Source organism: Ochotona curzoniae, unplaced genomic scaffold, assembly GCF_017591425.1.
Source record: "Ochotona curzoniae isolate NIBS_2020 unplaced genomic scaffold, NIBS_Ocur_1.0 scaffold_1037, whole genome shotgun sequence".
Lineage (NCBI taxonomy): Eukaryota > Metazoa > Chordata > Mammalia > Lagomorpha > Ochotonidae > Ochotona > Ochotona curzoniae.
Genome location: NW_024467083.1, coordinates 26,611,799 through 26,636,600, shown reverse-complemented (window position 1 = coordinate 26,636,600; position 24,802 = coordinate 26,611,799). Strand labels below are relative to the sequence as shown.

The following is a 24,802-nucleotide window of genomic DNA, read 5'->3' as shown; positions in this document are numbered from 1 at the left end:
CCTTTCAGCAAGAGCACACCATCCATGCTACTTCTAGATCTCACACTATTGTGTGAGTCCACAAATGCAGAAAGCAACTTGTATAAAAGTTAGTGTCCAACATTGGGATTGTGGTCTGTTCGCCATTTCCCTTAATCAACTTATTAACAGTGGCATCTCAATTAGCCTCTTGAGTTCTATTTTCAAATCATGATTCTATAAAGTGCATATACCAGCCTTCTCGTATATAACTACCACTATGTAACTATGTTTTCCTTCCTTGGGTTGGTCTGTTTCATGATGTTAGATAGAAGATAATTTTGGCTAAGGAGTAGCTCATATATGTATCTTTTTGGCCCAAAGTTCTGTAGCTCTTTCATAGCGATACATAGGATATACAAAAACTGTAATCCACTGGGTGTTTCAATCATTACTGACTTTCTCTTTTAAGATTTTTTTTCTGAAAATAATCAAAGGGATTAATAATTTGGACATTTCAAAGTTCTCTTTTGCTGTGTCCTGAGGGCATCCCTATCTTAATCAGGTAGGACTGCCTAATGAGGCTACACATTATTGTCTTTCTCTAGGTGTTTGGGTTGATTTATGTCCCATATAAATATCTGGGCAAGTTATGATTGGGCTAGTGGTGGTCAGAGAGGCTACTGTGGGACTACATTCATTTTCAGTGTTTTCCGTGCTAATGTACCCATGCCCGGTCATTGGACATATAGGATATCTGGGCAGAAGTGTAACTATGTTATGGCATGGGTCGATTAGAAAAGTGTTCAGCCTAGTTTCATGTCTTTTGGCTTAGCTAATGAACTATTCCACTTGGTTCATTGCTCTTCTTCTGAGACTGCTGTTAAGAGAAACACCTGCAGATGTACCAACGTAACTTAATTCATCTTTGTTTTGCTGTATCTAAGAAATATTCACTCAAGCCCTCTCCAAGAACTCTTGAGAATGTAACACTGAGCAGTCTGACGAAGCCTGGTAACTGACTAACGCTAGTGAAAATAAACAGGATATATTCCTTGCAGATTGTGATAAGAACTAGGAGGAGAGAAAACAGGGTGATGTGATGAATAAAGTACAGTCTATTCCGGAGAGAATGGTTCAGGAAATCTTGCCACCTCATCAAAGAAGTGATAGTTGAGCTGAGATATAAATTCCAAGAAAGAGTCAACCATGAAAAGAACATTTTGTGCAGAGTGAGCAAAGAAAGCGGCAAGCAAGAAGTTTGTTTGAGTAATAGAAAACCAATAAGGTAGTAGCATAGTGAGTAAAAAGAGTCATTAGGACAAAAGATGGAAGAACTGGCATGTTGGAAGGGTAGTGACTGTGCAGGTTTACATTAAATGGAAGGGGAAGCCACCGACTTTAAAATGGAGAGACATAGAATTCGATTTTACTTCTAAAAAAATTTCTATCTACTTCCTGAAGAACAGAATGCAAGAAGCAGTGAGAGAGAACATGGGGAAACCAATTCTGAGTTTGGTATTGCAGCACATGAGCTATTGTAAAGGATGGGATCCAGGCAGGACAACACTGCACACCAGGCCATGAATTTGACTTCTGCTGAACAGCCTCATTATTAGTATTTCACCCCTTACAGTCTGGGGAACTGGATCAGGTCCTTATTGATCTCAGCAACTGACCGGCAACCTAGAAAAACAATGAAGGAACAAAACTCATTACTCTAGAACACCAGTGGGTGTTCTAGAACATTGTGGGTGGGGGGATTATTCATTGGAAACACGCATGGTATGACTTTGTCTTTCCCGCTAGAATGTTATATGGACAGAAAGAGTAATATGATTCTAATTATTTCCAGAGACATTTAAAGAGCCTACGTCCATGATGTCCTTTAACACTGTTGTGTCAAAATGTCAGCATAACCTTATTTTATATTTTTATCAACTCCTGTGTGCAATAACTACCCTTGACTTTCATCTCAGCTATGATAAGGCTCAGGGATGTAGGATGCAACCCCAGGGTAGGGGAGGTGAGTAAGATTTGGAAATCACACAAGAGACGAGTGAATATTTCATGTAAAGTGACTTTTAAGGGAAAGTCTGTCACAGGAAGACTTTTCCAACAGATTTTAACTCATATACAAAATAAAGACTATTAGGAGAACAGGCATGGAGAGTGAAGGGAGCAATTCTAGAAAAGAAGTGAAAAGATAAAGGGGAGGCAGCATGATTATTTGGGGCTGGTAGTGAAATGTCAGTGGTATTGGAAAAGCAGAAAGACAGTAAGCTTGAAGCTCTTCCCTCATCTATGGTGTAAGCCCCTTCACCTCCACAAACATCACTTCACCAAGAAGTACTACAAAAATGTAATAAGAAGGGGGTCTTTTCCTACAAATAGAAATGCAAGAATGGGCTGGGTTTCATGCCTAGGCTGATTGGAGTGGATGGGAGCTTGTAGGTATGGGCACATAACCAGTCTGTGAATTGAACTAATTTTGAGCAGAAGCAAGAACTGAGGCAAGTGTTTTCCTGGAATGGATAATAACCTTGAGGAAAACTCTGGGTCTGTCTAGCACCTGTCTTCCCCAGTTCCTCCACTGTTAGCTACCAAACCAGGAAACGGTTAGAGAGAGGAAAGGCTGGCTGCTTTGTTCTCTAAAGAACAAACAAAGTCTAAATTTTCTTCCGCCAGGTCAGGAAATTAGGGGAAAAGTCAAACACTTACCTGTTAGGGCCATAGAAGTGTGGAACTCACGTTTTAAAATGTTCAAAACTTCCTCAACCCCGTGTTCACCCTGCTCCCATGATGGAGGGGAAAGGAGAGATAAAGAGTTATCAGGAACACCTTGGTCATCCACTGAGTACAAATTCCATTCGCAATCAGAGATGTGGGCAGGATGCGGTTAGCTATGAAATCAGAGTCATGCTGAGAATAAAACTAGCAAGGAGAAAAGACAGTGCTGAGAGCTGTTGGAACTGTGCTTTCTGCCTCAGAGGAAGCATGGGGCTGCTGTGTGCAGTGATGCTTCAAGAATCTGGCACCTGCAGGAAAACATGGAAATCAATGAGAAGCTCTGATCTCTGTCTTGGTGGTGCCACTCTTACCTTGTAGGCCAGACCCCACAGGATGGGTCTTCCAAGGAAAACACACCTAGCCCCGAGGGCCAGAGCCTTCAGCACATCGTTGCCAGTTCGGACCCCACCATCCATGTACACCTCAATTTTCCCTTTCACAGCAGCCACCACTTCTGTCAAAGCATCGATCTGCAAAGGAGAGAGAACTTGTGGACCCTGGGAATTACATTTTGATCCTGAAGGGGTGATGGGACAGGTGCTGTCTGAATGTGGGCTGGGACTGGAAAGGACAATCTCCTTCCTTTTCCGTGCTCCGGCTGCTGGTGCCTATCAGCCTCGGCTGCAAAGATGGCCACATTCCCGAGGCCCAGGGTCCTTCTGCAGGTTCTTCCTCCAGCCATTATGTTATGCACATTGGCATTCCTCTTTGCAAAGAACTTTGTGACATTTGATTTTCTGCAACTCTGTTTCTAGGATGGCACATCTAGATATCAGATCTCCAACACTACTTTTCAACGAACAAGTATGCATGGCCATGGACTGAGTCTCCACAACATTATCTGCCTTGGGAAACTCTGAGCTAGACGCTCCTTCTTACCCCTTTTGAATAGTTCAGTTCGTCCTTGTCTCCCTTATAGCCTATGTGAGACATGGGGTAAGCTTGTAGCACCAATATTGTGACAATATTTAAGCTGTGAGAAGGCAAAACAAAAGATGTTTCTTTTTTCCTTATCTAGCTTCCTCAAGGAGGCTAAATGGCCTTGACTACCCCAGCTGGCCCAGGCCAAGTCCCGCTCTGGGATGCTTCCAAGCCTGTTAGGGTGGAGGACAGCAGGGCAGAGGATCCTTGGGGAGGCAGTTCTGGAATGATCAGTGCTTCTCTGAGGCAGGCTCTGAAATGGGCACCAGGAACCCTTCTGTGACTGCTGGAATCCATCTGGCTTCTACCTGATTGAGAGTCTTAGATAAAGCAAAGTAACAGACCAGGAAAGACTTTTGAACTGTCATTCACAGGTGGAGGGAAAATTCAATGCTTTGGGCGTGAGTGTCATTACCGGAAAGAACTCTGGTTAAAATGGGATTTTTATGGTCCTAGCCTGGTATTACTTAGAACTGTTCTATGATATTATGAAAAGGTATATATCCTTATACACATTCTTCTGGACATGAAATAGATGCTAGGTTCCAAACCAGAATAGGATGTGGATGTCAGCCTAGGGTGCAGTTTGGCTTTGGAGTTAATTTTTTTTTTAATTTATTTATTCATTTGAAAGGCAGAGTTTATACCCCCCCCCTTTAAACATTAAGGAAACAATATGGAAAAAATAATAGTCTTACTCACTTTTCTGTAGCCCTTGAACCTTTTTACCCTAATTAACTATGTAAAGATTGTCAAAATATAATTTAAAAAGAGAGAGAGAGAGAAAAAAAAGAAAGCCAGAGTTTACAGAGAGAGGAAAAGAGAAAGAGGGAGAGAGAGAGAGAGAGAGAGAGAGAGAGGAAAAGAAAGAGAGAGGGAAATCTTTTATCTCATGGTTCATTTCCCAAATTGCTACAATGACCCCCGCTGGGTCAATTTAAAGCTAGGAGCCAGGAGCTTCTTCCTGGTTCCCATGGTTCCTGGTTCAGCCATTTTCCACTGTTTTCCTAGGCACATTAGTAGGGAGCTAGATCAGAAGTGGAGCAGCCAGGCCAGCCATTACTGCCACTTGGGGAGTGAACAAGCAGATGGAGGATTTTTCTCTATCTCTCTCTACCTTTACAATAAAAATAAATAAATCTTTTTTTTTTAAGTGGAGCAGCCAGGACTCGAGCTAATTCCAATATAGCATTCTGACATTGCAGGTGGCAGCTTTACCTGCTATGCCACACTGTCAGCCTTGGAGTTTAATTTTAATGGGTCAGAACAGGACCGTCATTAGAGTCCTTGGGGAACAACTTTTCAGTCATCCTTTACTAGGTTCATCTACTTCATATTTGAACGCAACATTTCAAAGAATCAAAAAGCAAATTTTGATCTTTTGGCCAAAGGCTTGTATTCATAAATCAGGTTTTGTATGTTTGTTTTTGTTTTAATTTCGGCTCAAAATTGAAGTGAGGTGAGTATGACAGGGTTATTTAAGTTCAGGCTTGGATCCTGTCTTCATTTAAAATATTGGTAACATGAAATTTGGGGTATTAATTTTGAATTTTTAAATAGAAAAATACAGTTTCTTATCTTGCTAGTTTTTTTTTGGGGGGGGGGTGGAAGTTCTTATTTAGTTAGTTAGTTATCTGATACAGTTTTTTTCCCTTCCATCTTCCCCATCCCTTCCCAATTGTTTTTCCCTGTATAACTATAATCATAGAGTCTTTCAACAACAGTCACGAGTCCATCATTCTTCTATTTAAGTGTATCATGACATAGGAGGTATAAACAATGGTAGAAATATCATATGTTCTCTGGTAGCAGGCAATCTTCACATAAAATACAAAATCAATAGATACCTAGGAGGCAGGAAAACCGTAAAGTGAAGATATATTGAAGTAAGCATCTCTACTTCTGAATAAAGGTGGACTCTCGTCTTGACAACAGAATGCTGGACTTTCTACCAATGCCAGGTTTTTTGATACTTTCTTAAATTTTGAGCTTCAGTTGGATACCTCTCTAGCCTCACACTAACCTAAGCAGTCTCCAGATAACCTCGGGTTTGTTAGTTTAGTTCATACCTTTTTTTAGAAAAATAAACAAAAAGGTATTACAGATTTAATCTTTAAGTCTAAACTTTATCATCTCCACTGGTAATACAGGGAGTGCTGTTGAGCAACTTACAGATAATAGAAGTTTAGAAAAATAGCATGACAGCACTAGGCTGTTGCTGAAACTCAAAATCCTCAAAATGCGATGTATGTGGTAACGAAAAGGGGAAGTGCACGAGACTGTTCAATCTGAGTGTGGACATGGACCTACACAGCACTCACAAACACACATTCCTACTCACTGATGCAGGAACTTCGTCAAGTTGTCTCCCACCATGGTTGGAAACAATGATGCCACGAACATTGTGCTTCACAGCTAACTCTGCATCCTCTTTTGTTAAGATCCCTTTAAGGATGATGGGCAATCGAGTTATACTCTGAAGCCATGCAAGATCATTCCAACAGAGAGATGCGCTAATGGGAGACATTTGGAGATGAGGTATTGAATTTCTCTGCGGAGATTAAAAAAAGAGAATTTGGTCAACTCCTATAAGCCTGCATTACCCATCCCGAAGATTAGATGCATTTGGAGACCTTTCATTTTTAGGCTAGAAATGAGAAGTTCCAAATTTAGCAATCTTCTCTCCTTGCAAAATTTACACAAAGCATTTTGGCTTCCATTACTTATTTATTAACTATTAATTATGTGTCTGCTTCATTGTCATGCTAGGATATGGGAACACAAAGACAGGTAAGACTCAGTCTTGATTTTTAAAAAGAAATTCAGAGTTTAGTTATATGACATGGATAAGCAAAGGCATCTATAGGTCCCTTTGATATGTTATGGTTGATACATGCAGAGGACAATAAAAGCTAAGCAATACTTGAATCATACTCAGATATTGCACAGTACTTCACACTGACTCATTGTGTGCATCCAGTATCCATAAATCCCAGTGTGCCTCTGGAATCTGAGCACATTGCACACAGCACCTCTGGGCTGATGTGTGGAGAGTAAGTAAGCACTCAGGTACTTGAGTGTCACAGCTACATACTGGCTGCAAAATCTGCAACCACCTTCTCCACCATGGCCAAGGAACATCTCTTTTGGACATTTCATCCTGATCAATTGAGGGATTTTAATGTGGGAAATGCCCTCTGTGGTCTCCTGGTTTAGACAGTCCACAGACAAGTGCTACCAGAGCCTAGGGATCCCCAGGTGTTGTTCCATGGATGAGTTCTGGGTGTGCAGAGATCCCAATTTATCTTTTCAAGGCAGCACAATGTGAGGGCCAGAGCTGGCTGGACAGCTGGCCAGATGCCTTTCCCATGAACAATCTTTTCCAAGAATCAGTTGATTTGTAAATCCAAATTTATCATTTTCTAGGTATGTCAGCATAGAAAATGGTGAATGAATAGCTTTAGGTTGTTTTTCTCTTATATGCCAGCATGATTTTCATAGCTATCCCTGCACTCAGCATCCAACCCTGGCCAGAACACTGCTGGTTGACAGGTTGGGCAGCTCCTATGGTGAGAACATCTGATCTCATGTTTGCTTATCAGGAAGCTTTGGGGAGCAGGAAGCAGATCTATCTTTTGAGCTGTTGCATTCCTGTCTGTGGCACAAGCAGGTATCCAATAAACATTGTGAACATAAAATTGAGAAGAAAAGGAGAAGGAAGGAAAGAAATGTACCTTCTGTGGTGCTTGCCCATTGAATCTCCTATCCTTCCTACCTCTTTGGTTGATTGAAGATGGGTTTGCGTTAGATGCATCGTCAGATCCAATTGGTTTCTAACATCCTGCCTCCTGTTGCCCAGCACAGGTACATCCACAGTGATTACCAAAGCCTTGAATCCCAGTGATTCAACCCTTTGGATCAGTTGTTTGTTGAGCTGCCTGTCTGGATGCACGTAGAGTTGGAACCATCGGAGTCCTCTGGGGGCAGTGGTGACAATGTCTTCAAGGCCACAGCTGGCATATGTACTGGTGATGTAGCAGATGCCAGCTGCTTGGGCAGCTGCAAAGCAAATGACATGACTCCAGTCAGAGGGCGGAGGTGTTCTAGACTGAGTTAAGAAGCCCTAGAGAGGGGTGTGTGTGTGTGTGTGCTCTCCAGCCAGCTTGACCCATGAATGAAGATGAAACTTGACTTGCTTCCACTTGGAAGGGATGGCAGGTGATTCAGTTTGCCTGACAGCCTTAGGGTGTCCCAGCCGTCCTCTGTGTATTTTGTTTTGCAAGCCCTGGCTGGATCTCCTAATAAAATATTTCCAACTGGAGATGCCATTTCATCCCTAAAATGATATTGACTGCTTTATAGCCTTTGGATAGGTGAGCAGGCTTCTTACAAATTCCTGAAGAATGGGATTAGAGAGAACAGAAGAGGAGAGACACCCCCAGTGCAAAACCTGAACTTGGTAGTGGTATCTGAATTATATTACTTTTGCTATGTGGTTTTCAGTCTCATTTTTCTAAATCTATAAAATGGAGGAATTAATAATACCTTTCCTTTTAGCTGTTATGAAATCAGATAGAATACCTGGTAAGGAAATATCCTTTAACTTGCAAAGTGAATATGTAAGAATGGTAATAGTGAGCTGAGGATCATGAAGACAATGTTGACATCACTATTACTGCTGAATTGCCTAGTTCTAATTTCCCACAAATCATTTCAGTGGGTTTCTCTAGCAGGTTCATCCCATGATCATGCCATAAGCCCATGTGAAGAAAATCAGGCTTAATCAAAATGACATGACCTCTTCATGTCAGCCAGAAATGCCCTTACTGTTTTTCCCCACCTCCAAGCAGCACATCTGATAGTGAAATGTCATACATTAGATATTTCCTGTATCAACCTCGACAGATCTGGCTCCTAATCCCATCAAGACAGACGTTGCTTTTAACTCCAAATCCTTGGATTCATTTTAACTCCATTTCAGAGTCAAAGGAAAAGACCCCAGAGAAGCACTGAGAGATGCACAAAATCAGATTTAACCTACAATGAGGATTACAAAGGAGTCACAAAAGAGTTCCTTCAGCCCATGTCTTCTTCTATAACTGATGGCAGAGGATGTCGCAGAGAATAAAGGCCACTAGGACACTTACAGGGGACCTTGTATGCACCAAGAGGACTGAGGTGAAGGGACGTGGCCAATCTACAGAACAGCAACTGTCAGAGCCTGGGAGCAGGACCTAACTGCATGATTCTCTTCTCACATCAAGTCAGAGATTCACGCTGCAGCCCTGACCCATGGGGGCTCCATAAAGCCCTACTCCTGGGACCATATTAACAACCTAGTGCCTCTCTTTTGGGGATAACTTAGTGGGAACCGCAGCCCCCAGCTATTCAGCAGTAGCCTTTCTCCCACTCAAGCAACTCTTCATCTTGGGAAGCACAGCTTTCACTATCTTGCACACACAGCTGTAAGCATTTCCTTTCCCATCATCCTTAATTCGATCAGGCTGCTGTCCTCGAGGCTCTTCTATGAGCAGCCCTGACATTCCCTGCCACTGCTCTGAGGGAGATATCTGGCACACCTGTAGCTGTGGCAGGAGCCTCAAAGTGTGTGGTTCATACCCCGGGCTGTGCTCATCTCCCCATCTGGCCAGACAAAGCAGTGGAAGGCTGTGGGTGCAATGCAGATGGGAACGCTGATCTCCTCGCCTTGGATGGTGGTCCTGAGGTCCACTTCTGACACATCTCTCAGGTACCGGGGGCGCAGGCGGATCCTGTGCCAGACAGAAAAGAGACTTCCTGTGGGTAGCATTACTCTCCCGCCCAGGGGCTTTGTCAGAATCTGAGACCTCCAAGTATAAACCAGACCAGGTTCTGTGAAACCTTGGTGCATCCACATGGCTGGACACCCAGCAGGAGTCTGCTCTTCAAGATGCTGTCCCAGTACCCCATTCCATGTGGATCTGGCCTTCTCTGAACTAGTAGTGCATGCATGCTGCACGTCACTCTAGGTCGAGTTTGGTCTGTGTCTCTGAATTGTGTGTCCTGATCAGAATTTCCATCCTGATCAGAATTTCCACTTTTGGAGAATCTGATGGAGTTATCATAAGAAGGAGTAAAGATAGAAAAGAATACCAGGCTTTTTCCCTTTCAAGGTAAAAGCAGTTTTTCTGGAACTGAGAAATCCAGGAGTCATGAGGTTATGATTTGATCTAAATACTACTTTAGGAAAGGATAGGAGAGGGCCTGAAGCGTTAGCTTGGGGGCTATATCCTCATCTTGAATGCACTGGGATTCCATATGGATGCTGGTTTGTGTCCTGGCTGTTCCACTTCCCATCCAGCTCCCTGCTTGTGGTCTGGGAAAGCAGGTGAGGACAGCCCAAAGCTTTGGGACCCTGCACTTGCCAGTAAGAAGCTCTTGGCTTTGGATCAGTTCAGCTCCAGCTAGTGTGGTCACTATAGGAGTGAACCAGTGGATGGCAGATCTTTCTCTTTGTCTTTTTTCCTTCTCTCTGTAAATCTGCCTTTCCAATAAAAATTAATTATGGAAAAAAAGAAAAGAAAAAGAGAGGATCCAGTCAATAGCCTGGCGGCTAAACCCTTGCATGCGCTGGAATCTCAAATGTGTGCCAGTTCATATCCTGGCTGCTCAGTTTCCATCCAGCTCCCTGGTGTGACCTGAGAGAGCAGTAGAGGATGGCACAAAACCTTGGGAACCTGCCAGCCATGTGAGTGACCTATAAAAAATTCCTGGCTCCTGGCTTCTGATTGATTTAGCTCTGGCCATTGTGGCCTCTTGGGGAGTGAACCAGTGGATGGAAGAGCCTTCTCTTTGTATATCTGCCTTTCCAATAAAAAAAATAATAATAAATCTTTAAAAGAAAAAGGGAAAGAATGGGAGAGTTTACCGATATTAAGGAAGTAAAACATAATTATATGGCACGTGAATGTTTAGCCTCAGGATCTCATACTTTTTCCTGTTTTTTTCTACAAAATATTACTTCTGTACTCAAACTTAGAGATAGATTTTGGAGATAACAATTATGTAAATGTGGATGAAGTCATATTTATCACTTCCTGTCTGAAATCAGTATAGTAATCCAAAATTTTCTACTAGTTTTATGAAGACACAAAGATACATAATTGAAAAGTGCCTAGTTGGTGCTGACTGAGTATAATATTACAGAAAATAGTTTTCAGTTTGGATCTTATTTTTCAGTTTTGTCCATCACAGGAGTAGCCAACTTTTTAAACAGGATCAGATAGACAACACTTTACACCTTGCAGGACACACTGCCACTGTTAAAATCATTCAAATCTGCTGCTACAACATTAAAACAGCTGTCAACAACAGGCAACGAGTCAGCATGGCTGCTGAGTGTCCATAAAACTTTACTTCTGGACACTGACATTTGAATGTCATGCAATAATTATGTGTCACAAATAGTTATGTTTTCTTTGTTTTTCCTCCCCCACCATTAAAATAATAGCAATAAGCATCTTTTGCTTGTGAACTATATGAAGACAGGTGGTGAGCCAAGCTTGGCCTGTGGGTTGTGCTGGCTGATCCACATGCTTCCTATTCCGGAAGTTCACTCATCTCCCATGTATCCATCTTCTATCAATCCCATGATTCTTTGAATCTTCGTACTTCCCCAGTCTTCTCTAATGTCTCACATTTTGCTTTCAGCCCAGGAGTTGGCAAACTTTTAACATCTAGTAGATTTCTCCCCACTACCTGGGTGACCCATATTCTATCCTGTCCTGTCCTGTCTTGTCCATTGCAATGCCCATGGAATGCAGAAAGAGGGTGTGTAACTGTAGAACTTCTTTGCATCTGCCCTCTCTCCAGCCTCTGACCTTCTCCCCAAAGAACAAATCAAAACAGCCAAGAAAATACATCATTATTACGAGCATTCTGTGCTCCTCGGCGGCAGAAGCCAAGACCGCTATCACCCAGGCACCTCAGTTCAACAACAGAAAGGATACAGAGGAACAAACTTTCTAAATGCAGCTGTGTTGTCATTCCGTGTGATGTCATCATCAGCTCCACCTTCAATAAAATCCCAAGTTAACTTAGACAGCCGCTCGCGTGCATGCGCCTCGAAGTCTGTCAAACACACCAAAGGCATTTCTGCACCTTTAAAGGGATAAAAAAAAACAAACAAAACTCATGAAGAACTCTTCAGCGTAAAGATGGAGCATGAATTGATGTGTCAGTGGAGAGCTCACGCCTGCTTTTTTCTAATGCCCAAGTCCTGATCATTTAGTCTTCTAAATAAGTCCTGTCTTGCCACTCCACTCTGCATATCACTCAAGAATGAGTTGCATCCCTAGCATCATTCAAACGATTCTCACAAAAAGTTCCCTTTTCTTGCATCGAGGCCCATCCTCCGTGCCTCCACGCTGTCTCCATTGCTTCGATGTGCCGACAGCACAAGCCTCACCATGTGTGTCGTCTTCCAGAGTGTCCATTCCAGGGTATCCAACTCCTCTGTGCCTCACTCGCTTTGCTTCTTGGTGGTTTTCCCATGCAGTCAGTGTTGGAGTTACTATCTGGGAAAACTGGATTGAATCAGTACTGCTGTCACTGAGTTCTGGCTATTATAGAGGAAGCAGTTGAAGGCGTTTTTGTTTGTTTTGTTTTGTTTTTGGTAAACATTTATTTATTTTACTTGAGAGTCAGAATTACAGAGACAGGCAGAAACAGAGAGCTCCCATCTGCTGGTTCACTTCCTGGGTGGCTGCAATGGTCAGAGCTGAGCTGGACCAAAGATTCTGAGCCAGAAGCATCTTCCAGGTCTTCGTCATGGGTGCAGGGACCTGAGGCTTTGGGTCATCTGCTACTGTTTTACCAGGCTGTAAGTAGGGAGCTGATAGCAAGTAGAGCAGCCAGGACTCAAATCAGTGCCCCTATGGAATGCCAGTACCTAAGCAGAGGGTTAGTTTGCTAAGCCACAGCACCAACCCAGAGAGTTGACTTTTTGAGAATCCTTTGCTGGGTCTTTGAACACAGTGCTTAATGTTATCAATAGGCCAAAACATCACCACCTACATCTTTTTTGAGGGGAAGGCGTGGCTAATCTTTAAGAAAACGTGTTGCTTCCACTTATTCCTATCCACATGTGAACCCCAATCATATGGGGCTTGGTACTCCCACCCTAGGAAGAGGAGAAAGGGCAGACGATGTTTTATTTTTTAAAGGAATTTATTAATAAATTAGATTATTGGAATCACAGCAAATATATGATAATCACTACAGCACAGCTCTCACCAACCCTCATGCTCATGTGATATTAATATAAATGAAACAGAGTCGACCCAGTGTTTCAGATACAAGGTTAAGAATGTAATGATGCTTCCCCTTATCCCTCCATCTCCTTCCTTCTCTTCCCCCCCTTCCTTCATTTTCTTTGTCTCTTCCTTTCCTTCACTTCCTTTTCCTCCTTTTCTTCCTTCCTTTGCTCCCTTCCTCTTTCCTTCTTCTCTCTCTTTTCTTTCTATTCCTTCTTTCCTTCCTTCCTTCTTCTCTCTTTTAGCTTTTGAGATATTTTTATTCATGAGGTAGTCAAAGGCCTAATGCATCTGTAAACAGTTTAATAAGTAAAAAGTAGAAAGGTACTAGTTCAGCAGAAATATAGGACCATAAATAATCAAATGAAAAGATGATAATTTCACTGATAGATAATAAATTTTAACATAATCAGAGATCATTAAAACTATAGTATTGAATTATTCTTAAACATAGGTTTGACAAAGACAATGAGATGTAGTTTGACAAAACTATATTTGCAGCAATACTGATACACACAAACATTTCTTTTTGTTGTTTGCTCTGTTTTCTTTTTTAAATTTTAATCTTACATAAGAGAGAAGAGATCTGGGGTTGGAGGGGATGTCTCCAATAAATTTCTCAAGTGGGATCCAGAGCGGTAGTTATAGACATGCTGAAGGTCCTGGCAGAGATGATCGGAACAGATAAAGCATGAGACTACTTCAGAAGAAAAGGCAGCGGAACTACAAGATCAAAGCTCTTCTCGGTGACCGGCAGCTGTGTGAAACTCAGCCAAAAGCTGTGGGTAGAAACTTGAGTTGCCTTTAAGGCTGTGACTGGGGAAAAGGGCTAAGCCCCAGGAAGCAGAATTTCAACTAAGAACGAGGTAGCTCCTCTCATTCGCTAGGGACCAAAGAGGCCAGCTGAATAAAGAGTACTTTGAACATGTATGGGTGAGGAAGAAGTCAGAATCTGGCCAAGTCACACACAGAGTCCATAGAGCTTTCTTGGTGGTGGTGGTGAGGTGGAGTGGTCGGGGGGCAAGTAAGAAGAAGCCACATGACAGAAAAGAGACTCTGGAATGTATAGCATGGTTTGGGTGGAGCCAAGGAGGAAGAATTCACAGCACAGACCTAGAGCTCTTCAAGACAGTATTAACAATGGAGAAACTGGGAATGGTTGAGGTCGGTGCTGAGTTGGAGCTGACAAAGCACAGCAGCTAGAGATAATTTAGCTCACTTCTACCTCATTCTTTTATCAAATGAAATAACCATTACATTGATTCAGTTATATGGCAGTTATTATCTATAGTTCTGTGTGCACAAAACACTTAACATAGCAAGAGACTGATCATGCTAATCTTTGAAACGTCGGCTTGCAAACCATGGGCCTGGGAAACCATGATTTCAGTGGAATTTCCATTGTTGCCAGATAAGAATGAATCACTGTGTTCTCCAAGCTTTCCACAAACAAGGTGGTTTATGTTGAACATCTGCTTTTCCCCAGGAGTCTAGAATTTGTATCCAGCTCCCAAAAGAAGACTCTAGGCCTTCAGTCTTGGTAAGTTTCCTCGGTGGACAGTGTCCCATGTGTGTTGTCACATCTTGGTGTTGGGACAATTCAGTGCATCCTACATGCCTGTGCTGGGAAAGGACTCTCAGAAGCTTTCACCTGGGTTCCTTCAGGTCTTACCCCATGCATCTCTTCCCCTGGTCAGTTTTTTATTGTGTCCATCCACTGTTGTAACTCATAGCCTCCACTGTGTGCTGAGTCCCTTGAGTCCTCCTTGAAAGCCATGAGCCTGGTGCGCCTGACACACTCTGCCTCCTCAGGCATTAGGCTAGCACATGACATGGAGTTGTGGATCAATTTAACATTCCTCCATATGTCATCTGTCTGTCTGCCTTATTGGATGAGAATTCTCTGTCAAGTTTAAAATCCTATATACCATACACACAAAAATACACTCTTCTGCAGATTTCTGGCATAGACAGTATGTAAAGTTTGTGTATAATGTAACAGAAATGGCTTAGAGCAGTCTGGAATAGTGAGAATTATGTCATAAAGGTACTTAGAAGTAACCAAGTGGAATCATGCAACAAACACTTTGTGTGTGTGTATAGGGAGAGAGAATCTTCCATCACTGCTTTACTCTCCAGATGCCTGCAGCAAGCACAGCTAGACCAGGCCAACGCCAAGCACCTGCAACTCAATCTTAGTCTCCCACATGGGAAACAGGGACCCAAGGACTTGCTCCATTATCCCAGGGTGCATATTTGCAGGATGCAAAAACCAGAAAGAGAACTTCTGAGACTCAAACCCAGGCACTCAAATATGAGATGAATGTGTTCCAAGAAAAATCTTAACCACATACCAGCTTCTCACTCCATATACCCTTTTTTTTTTCCTGTTCTCTTCTAACCCAACTTCCTGAGAAGAAGAGACAGAGATAAAATAATGGAAGTCTTATATACTGAATAAATACTAGATATTGTTCTAGGAACTATAGCATTTTAAGCTTCTTCTGACTTTTTGCTATTTAAGGCTTTTGATTAACATATATGACTTCTAAGGTTTCCTTGGGGAACTCATCAAAACTTCAATGCACACAGACATCATTAACCAGCAACTACTATGTCACTCTGCTTATCCTTCCCTTGATTTTGGAGCCTATCAACCAATTAGTGTATAGCACACTAGTGTGCGTTGTAGTCACAGTTCTAGTCTCATGGTAAAAAATGCTGAGATCCAGTTGGTACACTGGTAACCAGGAACTGAGTTAAGAACGAGGATGTTCAGAAGAGCATGTAGCTCACACAGTGAAGCACAAACTCTTCTCCCTCTGAGGTGGAGAGGAGAAGGACACAGAGAAGAGATGGCAGGCACTTTGAGGACGACCTTGCTTTCCACTATATTGCAATCCAAGCTGATGCAGTTAGATTTGATAAGAAGCTGTTTTCCTCTGAAGATTTCCTATAATTCATATGATTCACTTTGCTGTCACGGCATACACTCTGGGTTATCAGAGCCTCTGTTAGTGTGGAAATCCACCTGACTGTTCTGCATACAATCTCAGGGTAAAATCTCACAGTGAGTCGTGGAAATGTAAGAGGGAAACACGTGTACCTCCTCTGGTGACTGCTTTTGGTTGTGTCCTCTTGATGCTTCAAGGGTGATGTCCTTCAAGCTCTCCTGGCCTCCCTCCCAAGGAACTTATGCCAAATTTCCCAATAGAGCGGTAGAGATAATATCAAGGGCTGCAATTCTGGGGCCTGTTTGACAAATGGAACTCTTCAAGGTTAGCTGAAAACACTTTAATCACAGTGTGTGGGATGGGTGACTTTTCCAGCTTCAAGGATAGTGGATACAATGGGTAGTGGCATTACCATAGCAGCTAAGCATTTCCAGGGAGAGTCTGTAGCAAGAGGAACTTCGCCAGTAGCACAGCAGGTGCAAGATGGAGAAGTGCAAGATGGAGAAGAAGCCCAGAGCTTGTGGGCTGTATGAGCCTAACACGGGTCAGCACTCTCATGTCCAGGGCATGCGTCTGTGAATGATGGTGGAAAATGGCCTCCTGCAAATGAGGTGAATGGGCTTCCAGGGACACCCTGAAGTCGCAGGAAAAAGGCAGGGAAACGACTTGGATTTCCAATAGCCTTAGGTTTAAACCTCAGAATAAACATGGAACCAGCATGTTCCTAGCTATGCAACAGCTTGGGAAACCAAGGATCATGCCTAAATGGGAGTAAGGGGGATCAGGGTTGGCCTGACAGGTTCAGTCAAGTCACCTGCTATAGCTTGTAAGCCTTGATTTCAGTTTCTGTCCACCTAGGGTCCTGGCCTCTTCACAGAGCCTCATATCTTATAAGTCAAAGAGCCGGGCTTTACCTGCTGTTGTGGCCATGTTGTGTTTTACTCCCTTGTGTATAATAATAAGCTCTCTTCTTCAGCTCACTGCCCCCTCAGCCACTCTTGTAAGTGTGTTTTCTTTCCAAGCAATTAATTTTTTTCCTTTGATCTGTAGACATGTTCTGTCCCAAGTAACACACCTGTTGTCTTCTTCAGAACTACTCTGTTGGTCATGCTAGGGGTATGACTCCTATTTCTGTTTTACTCTTGGAGTTTGGGGTATCACGGAATGTTAAAAGAGTTTTTGAGGTTTGGGGTGGAGAGTGCATTTGTGTAAGACATACTCATCCCGGGACTCTCATAACTTAAATAGATCATTAGTTATTACCCTAAGCCTATAATGACCCTAAATCTTGGCTGGCTAGGACTGGAAGCCAATTGCAACAATTCTGGGAGCCGAGAGGGAACTTAAAGAGATGGAGAGAAAAGTACAAGTTTGGTAGCAGAATTTCAACAATGAACCCTGACCCCTGGCATCTACACTCTACTGTGTGTCTCTCACAGATCTTGGTGGCCTCAGATTAGTCTCTCGTGACGTGACAGTGTCTTAGCATAGATGTAAGATTCCCAGCAACTCCAGTCAACCACCCACGATTTCATCGTCCCCTCTTCTCTGACCTTGTTGAGCCAGTGTCATCCATGGGGTTGTTCTTGCAGTTGTAAACACAGAATAAGCCCTGGCTCCAGCCTGTCGGTGGAGTAAGGTTCAGGGCAGTCTAAAGCAGGCTGCTTTAGGGGAGCAAGTTGCTAACACTTCCTTATTACCTGAAAAGATGTAAACTGCTGCTTCTCTGTGAGCCTCCATTTGTCTTTTTGAAAAGACTTGTGTTTTTCATTTTACTCCAAGGTAGATGGGAAGGCCCCAGAAACCAAAGGTTGGGCTGAGATCCTTCTCCAGGTCCTCTTTCTACGTTTCCCTTGCCCACCAATTGGGAGACTTCTAATTAGATGAAATCACAGGAACATTGTGCAGCAGACGCTTGGGGCTGAGACAGCCTAGAGAGGGCAGCCAGCCTGTTAAGGCTCCTGTGAGTGCTGAAGAGCTGCGGCGCCACCTGCAGGGCACCTGCTGGACCACCGTGGTCGCCATTCCTTTCATAACAGGTTATGCGTCTGGAGTAGAGGAGCTGGGACTTGCACCTGCAGTCTGATATGGGTTAGTGGTGTCCCAAGCGGCTGATGAATGAAAGGCTACGGGTTCTCTCACACCACTTCTTGTTTCTGCTCACAGACCAGGTCATCGAAGTCCAAATCGCTACACATGAATGCCTCTTCTTCCTTCCTCAGTCTTACATAGCTGCTGACTGATTTTTTTTCAGGGAAATCTTTCTCGGCTCTTCTCCCATCATTTTCCCCACAATCTTTCCATTTGCTTTTACAAACCTAAAATAACTCCATTGTGGATAAAATATGTGAATAGTATCTTATGCCAAGAACAAAAAGTAGAATTTAAGTTACATCAAACCTATTTTATGGATTTTTTTTTTAACCCAGGGAACACAAGTGTGTTGCCCATGCCAACAGGACAAGAGTGGCCAAGTCTGAGGTGGAATCTTTATAACTTGCTGCTCATGGACTTGGGACAATGTGCAGCACTATGGACGTGTAGGAAATAGTTAAGTCTCTGGTCCATAAGGCCAGGAGAGCTGCATAAAGTGAGCTTGGTCAAAGTCTATGAAGTCCAGGTAATTGGGAAAGGTGTCCTGTTTGGTGCTGTGGGATTACCACCATTATCTTTTTATTTGCTCAAAAAGGATCGAGAGACTGGAAGTGTTGTGTAGTGGACAAATCTACTGCCTGCAATGCCATCATCCCATATGGGCACGGGTTCAAGTCCTGGTTTCTTTACTTTTCACCCAGATCCCTGGTAACGCTCTTGGAAAAGCAGTGAAAGACAGCCCAGGTGGTTGGGTTCTGAACCCATGCGGGAGATCCAGAAGAAACTCCTGGCTCCTGGCTTTGGCTTGGTCCATCCCTGGACATCGTGCTATCTACGGAGTAAAACAGTGATGGAAGATTTATTTCTCTGTCCCTTCAATTACATAAATAAATATTTGAAAAGGATTGGCGTGTTGAATGTGTAAAAGATATCAGAAAGAGCATAAAGATTCAGGTCAGACATTGAACTCTGTTTTTTTCACCGAAGACCTTGGGTTGAACAAATACAATTGTTTCTAACAGTAATGATCATTGCTGAAGGCAGGAAGGGGAATTGCTGAGACAGGGAAGGTAGACCCTCTCATAAACTTGGGGACCTGGCAGACAGGGCTCAGATCTCAGCCTTGTAGCTTTCTTGCTTTTTTTTCCCTCGTGATGCCAGGAAAAAGCAATTTCTGAAAGAAATATGGAGAGTGACAAACCTAAATTAGAAGATCTCTGTCTCAAGTCTGCCTTTCAAACAAATAAAACTTTAAAAACAACTCGTTCGGGAATCTAGTTGGATAAGTGTTAGTATTCTTCCAGAAATTATTTTCTTGCATGGAATCATGGTGAGAGACCCACATCTGTGTTCGAGGAGTACGCACTTGAAGAGAAACTTTAATAGCTAGGTATCTGTGAGTTGCTAAGGCTTGGAATGGAACAGGAGTGAGGTTCTAGAGAGAGCTACTTAGAGATTTGGACCACTCCCAGGGCCTCACATAATGCACTCAGATCATATTCCACTTCTACTCTGGACAAGTTCTCATTCTCATCTGTCGAGCAGAACCAAAGGTTCTTATCTATTGCAGAATTAGTAGACGATAAAGGTTAAAGAGTGAAACAGTTGGTAGCTCTGTTTCATAAAAAAAGACATTTCTCCTTTGATTTTGTTCCATTCTCTGTTCTGTCCAATTGTTCTATTGTTTATATCAGCACTACCTGATCTTGATCGCTGTCCTCGGGTAGCTGAATACACAGAATCAGCTGAACTCACAATCCCGGGGGCGGGGGGAGGTTTCTTGTTTTTGATGGAATTTGTACTTCGTTGCAAACAAGCAGATTCTTTGAGAAGTATTAACTTCTTTCTAACGCTGTTTGCCCTGATGTTGCTCTCTCCCCATGATCAGAAAGTGGCGATCAAAGTACAGAATACCTCTTTGAGTGCAAAGATTAACCTTTTCGACTTTCAGAACCCTTTCAAGTGAACACATTTTTACCCATGTTTTCCCTCCTAAGCATACCAATAAATCTGAGCAAGTGAGCCTCAGACAGTTCATGTCCATCTTTTAATTCCACCTTCCAGTGAACGTTTCTGAAGTGTCCTCATTATTCCAATGGTTGGTTGCACAGCTTCATTCCACTAGACTTGGCCTTTTTGACATCAACCTTTCTTTGCTAGAGCCCGGTGTCCGCTACTGCTTATCTCTGTGTGACCCCTCTTTGTCAAGACTCTCACCCTGGAAACCCACACTCCACTCCCATAATGCCTCGTTCAATTTCCAGCCCCTCTCTTCTCACCTTGTCTACGCCTTTGCTTCCTTCTCCAGCCCCAAGCACCCAGAAGACACCCACCAATACACCTGGATCTGTGGTCTTCTGGCGTCTGGAGGCAGCTGCTGAAAGTCTGGACCACTGCGGGATGAGGTAGAACACAGCAGGTGACTGTACCAAGCTTAAGAGTAAAGAGGAGGTTCAAGGCCAAAAGTTCACCTTTTCGTGAGAATGTGTGTCAGGGTAGTAAATAGATAACCAGGCCACAGCAAGGGTAAGGTTGAAGTGAACTTGACTGGGGCTCAACTCTTTTATCCAAGTGAAGTTCATTACAAACTTACATGTCAAAATAAGTTAGCTTCTTATTATCTCTTCAATCACATCTTAGCTCCTGTCCATTAAAGAGGACTAAGAGCACGTGAATGACCAAAGCTCTGGTGTTGGAGCATAAACGACTTCTCTGGGAGCTGGTGACGAGTGGGAAGAGGGCAGCCACAACCTAGGAAGCCACGGGCATTAGAGCAGGGGTTTCAGGCCAGGACCATCTGCTGGGCCATCCATGCCTGCCCAGACGGTCCAGGATGATACTGGTGAATGGAGAAGTGATTTAGCACTGTAAGATGAAGCCTGGGAAAAACCAAACATATAAGTACATGAAAAATTAGTTAACTCGACACAAACACTCTCGTGGGAGTTCACTAGAAATCATTAATTCTTTCAGATCCTCTGTGCTCCTATCCCAGCAGTAGCCACCTGTCCTTCTTGTTACAACAGCAGCTAACATTTATGAAGCACTTATGATGTGCTGGGCACATTACATGCATTATTTCACTTAATCCGCACAGCCGACAAATGGGGAAAGAATATTATCCTCACGTTTCTTCAGAGAAAATGAGGTGGTTCACGTTGCCTAGCAGTAATGAATAGAATGCAATTTGAACCTCACCTGCAACCACCACGTGGAACTCCTAGGCTGCTTGGTGACCATGGCAGAGTGATTCATCTGCCTTTCAGAACTGCTCCTCACTGAGAATATCTGATTATCTACTCAAGGCGCATTGTAAGATCCATTGCTACATGTGATCTTGACACTAGATGGCAGCATTACCTTAAAGATGCTTTCCAAAGTAGGCACCTTGGGGAGATTCCCTTCTTCCCAGGCACTAGCTTTTAGGCCATGCCCATGCATAGCTTGGACATCAGCTGGCCCGCTCCCGGTGCAGACTTTCCATTTTCTGATTTGGCACTCCAACTCTCCCTTCCGGAGGACATTGCGGTGGGGTGGCAAAGCACAAGCACACCAGATCGGAGCTGCACTCGGCAGTCCCTTCCCCACTCTAGGTCACTTCATTTCTGTAGCCTGTTTTCTTCAAGCATCCCCCAGCCATGAGAAGCAAGTTAATTAGTACTTGTCAGGTGCTCCACAGGAGAGTTGAGGGCTCTCAAGTTTGAATGACTTCCCACCCTGAGAGATTTCTATCATTGCTCTGAGCTTTGAAATAGCCTTTCTTTACTTTAGTGTCAGGTTTCATTGTGTTAGTCTAGGGGAATTCATCTCAAAGGAAAGTTACCGGACCACAGGCAGAGCTATTTGAGATGTTTTTACATCATCCCCTCTTGAATACCAGAGAGTGGCTTCATGGGTAAGATGGGCCAGCCACGGGCCCGATTCTGAGTTCTACAGGGCAGCGCCAGCGACTTGGAGAATGTTTCGGGACAGAGTTGTGGGGAGATATTGACTTTATTCAGGAGACGCTGGGGTGCCTACTGAACACCTGCCTGATTGTGGTGAGAACAAATGATGGATCATTCCTGAGTAGTCAGAACCTAGCAGCCTCCTTGAGAGCACAGGTCCTTCCCCAGGCAGAAAGGAAGACCCAGATCCCCCACCATGGAGGACATGGAGGGCTCGCTGGCCTTCCTGGGGCCCACTGTCGTGCCCTGGTGTTCACATCATTCGAGAGACTCCGTGTGAATGGTGAACTTTGGGGTGTGGACTCAAGTCCTGCAGGGTTCAAAGCCTACTTGACTCTTGAGATTCATGATCAGTTTAACATCAACAGTGAATTGTTGAAGTTCGAAGACAAACTAGCCAAGGGCAATGTTAAGTCAAGCCGTGGGTGGTTCTCATCTTTCTGCAGCCACCAAGAAGCACTGAGGTGGCTGCCCCGTGGCCGATCTCAGCAGTGAGGGGTGAGTCTTGAAGAGAAATGGGGAGAAGGCCAGAAGAGAAGCCCGGTGGAGGCCTTGTTATTGGCCAGTGACTTTTGTCATGGCTTGTACTGTTTGCTCTTGTTTTTAGGAAGGAAATGAGTCTCTCTGCAGCAGAAACAGTAGACATTTCAGGACTGGAGGCAAACTAAGTAGCATGAACTAGAATCATGAACCTTGCCAAGATCATGGAGAAAGTCAGGTACTAGATCCAGGACAAGCGACAGGCTTTCCAGGATCTACTGCTGACTGAGGTCACGAGCAGCGATTGTCCTCTGTGAGGTCATGTGGCAACCACCATCAAGAGCCTGTTGACATCTCATGGATGCTTTTGTAGTCCTGGAAAGGTTTGGACTGAGCCAGCAGTAAGCTAACTTACATGTTAGTTAGGCAGCAAGGGAGGGATGACTGGACCAGCAGAGACAATTTCTTCTATTGAGAAAGCAGCAAGGTGCTCCTGAAAGTCCTCTGATACCATGATATTGTTTGTGTTCAGACACTGGGTTCCTCCCAGCTGAGTCACAGTAAGATGTACAAATGGCCTGGTGGTTTTCTTATTACTCATAAAAGCTAAGTCAAGGTGTCTAGTATTATCCTCAGTAAAAGGTAATAAGAACATTGGTAGAGTATTTACTATGTGTCACACATGCTCTAAGAGTTTCTCCCCACTTTATAGATAAGAAATTGAGGATTCAGATAGAGTAATTTGTCCGAGAGCTTATGGCTAGTAAGTAACAGAGCTGGGATTAAAAACCAGAGACTCTAGTCCCTGAACCCATGCTTATTTACCATGTTTTCAATTAACACCGTGGAGAGCTGCTTCCAGGACCCCAGTGGAGGGAGAGATCACTTCTGACTATGTGGCTAAGGAAGACTGCCCAGTGAACAGCTGTTTCAGCTGGCCTTTACCATAAATCAAATTCCATGCATATCCTCAAGAAACTAAGCCCACAGCTCCTGTTCCAATATGACCTGGGGTGTGGAAATTCAACAGAGGCTTTGGCCCTCCTGGGCTGAGTGCCTACAGGGGCTGGGGAACCAGTGGCTGAGCTGGAAAGAATGTCTTAGAGATGCCCACGTCATGAGGAAAGGAGCAGGAGCTCACTGGCTATGTTATGTACTTTTGTATTTTTATAATAAAATATTTGAGGCTGGGACAGGCACAGTGGTTAGGATGCCACTTGAAATACCTGCATTCCATATTATTTGAGTTCAAGCCCTGGCGCCACAATCAATTCCAGTCTCCAGCTGGGGCACACCTGGCAGATACAGGGAAGCCTTGCCACACATGCGAGAAACCCAGATTAAATTCTTGGCTCCTATCTTTGGTCTGGCCCAATGTCAGCAATTCTAAGGATTCAGGAAGTGGGCTAATGGTAGAAAATATCTCTGTCTGCTTGTGTCTTTCTCTCTGCTTTTCAAATAAACAAAACACATCTTAAACAGAAGATAAAAAAAGAATAACAACAACAGAAGAAATACTTGAGGCTGTGTAATCTTTTTGAAAAAATACTTACTTATTTCAAAGACAGAGATATATTCCCTCCACTGGTTCATTATAAATGACTGAAATGGCCAGGGCTCGACCAGGCCAAAGCCAGGATCTCCATCTGTTTCTTCCATGTGGGTGGCAGGGCCGTGTTTGGGCCATCTTCCATTGCTTTGCTAGGGACATTAACAGGGAGCTGGATGGCAGTGTCACAAGCACCTGTAATTTAACCCACTGTGCCACAACAGCAGCCCTCTGAAGGTAGGTAACTTTATAAAAAGGTCTGTTTTAGCTCGTTTTTTCTGGTACAAAGTCAAGGAGACATACCTGCGATTGCCTTGTGGTTGGCAGAGTCCCAAGGCCTTTTAAGGCATTATCTAGCAAGAGACAGGCAGCGCCGTGTAGGTCTTCTGGTCTCTCTTCCTCTTCGTATTCCATCCTGGGTGCTCCAGGCTGCTGATCTTATCTAATTCTAACTAGCAGTCCCGCCTTTGAAAAATGTGTTGCTTGCACTCTCCTAACATTCTGCAATGGGGATTACATGTTAGCGCATAAACCTTGGACGACACTAAAGCCATACCCAAAGAATACAATGGGTTGACTTTTGTTTCTGCTTGGTTTTAGACCTCTGCTTTGAGTCGGCTGTTCCTTCTTTCTAGAATGTTCATATCACATCTATTCATGCCTTTGTACCCATGGAGCCATCCGTAGTCCTGAGTGTGTGAAACCTGTCACACCGTGTTCCAGCTGCTCTATAATGGTGGTGATTGTAGAAATTGAGCTCTCACAGGCAGGAACCATGCTCAGGGCACAAATGTGTCTCATGGGTGGCTTTCCTGT

General features: G+C 43.6%; 1 protein-coding gene across 1 annotated transcript; it reads right to left on the bottom strand.

Moving 5' to 3' along the window:
• Positions 1–1,469: 1,469 nt before the first annotated feature.
• HAO2 (hydroxyacid oxidase 2) lies at positions 1,470–11,800 on the bottom strand. Its single transcript, XM_040999082.1, has 7 exons — positions 11,670–11,800; positions 9,289–9,440; positions 7,445–7,728; positions 6,011–6,220; positions 3,060–3,218; positions 2,680–2,749; positions 1,470–1,644 (listed from the first exon to the last, which is right to left on the bottom strand). Exons 1-7 carry the CDS (start codon positions 11,798–11,800, stop codon positions 1,589–1,591), a joined length of 1,062 nt encoding a protein of 353 aa, XP_040855016.1. The 3' UTR covers positions 1,470–1,588.
• Positions 11,801–24,802: the final 13,002 nt, after the last annotated feature.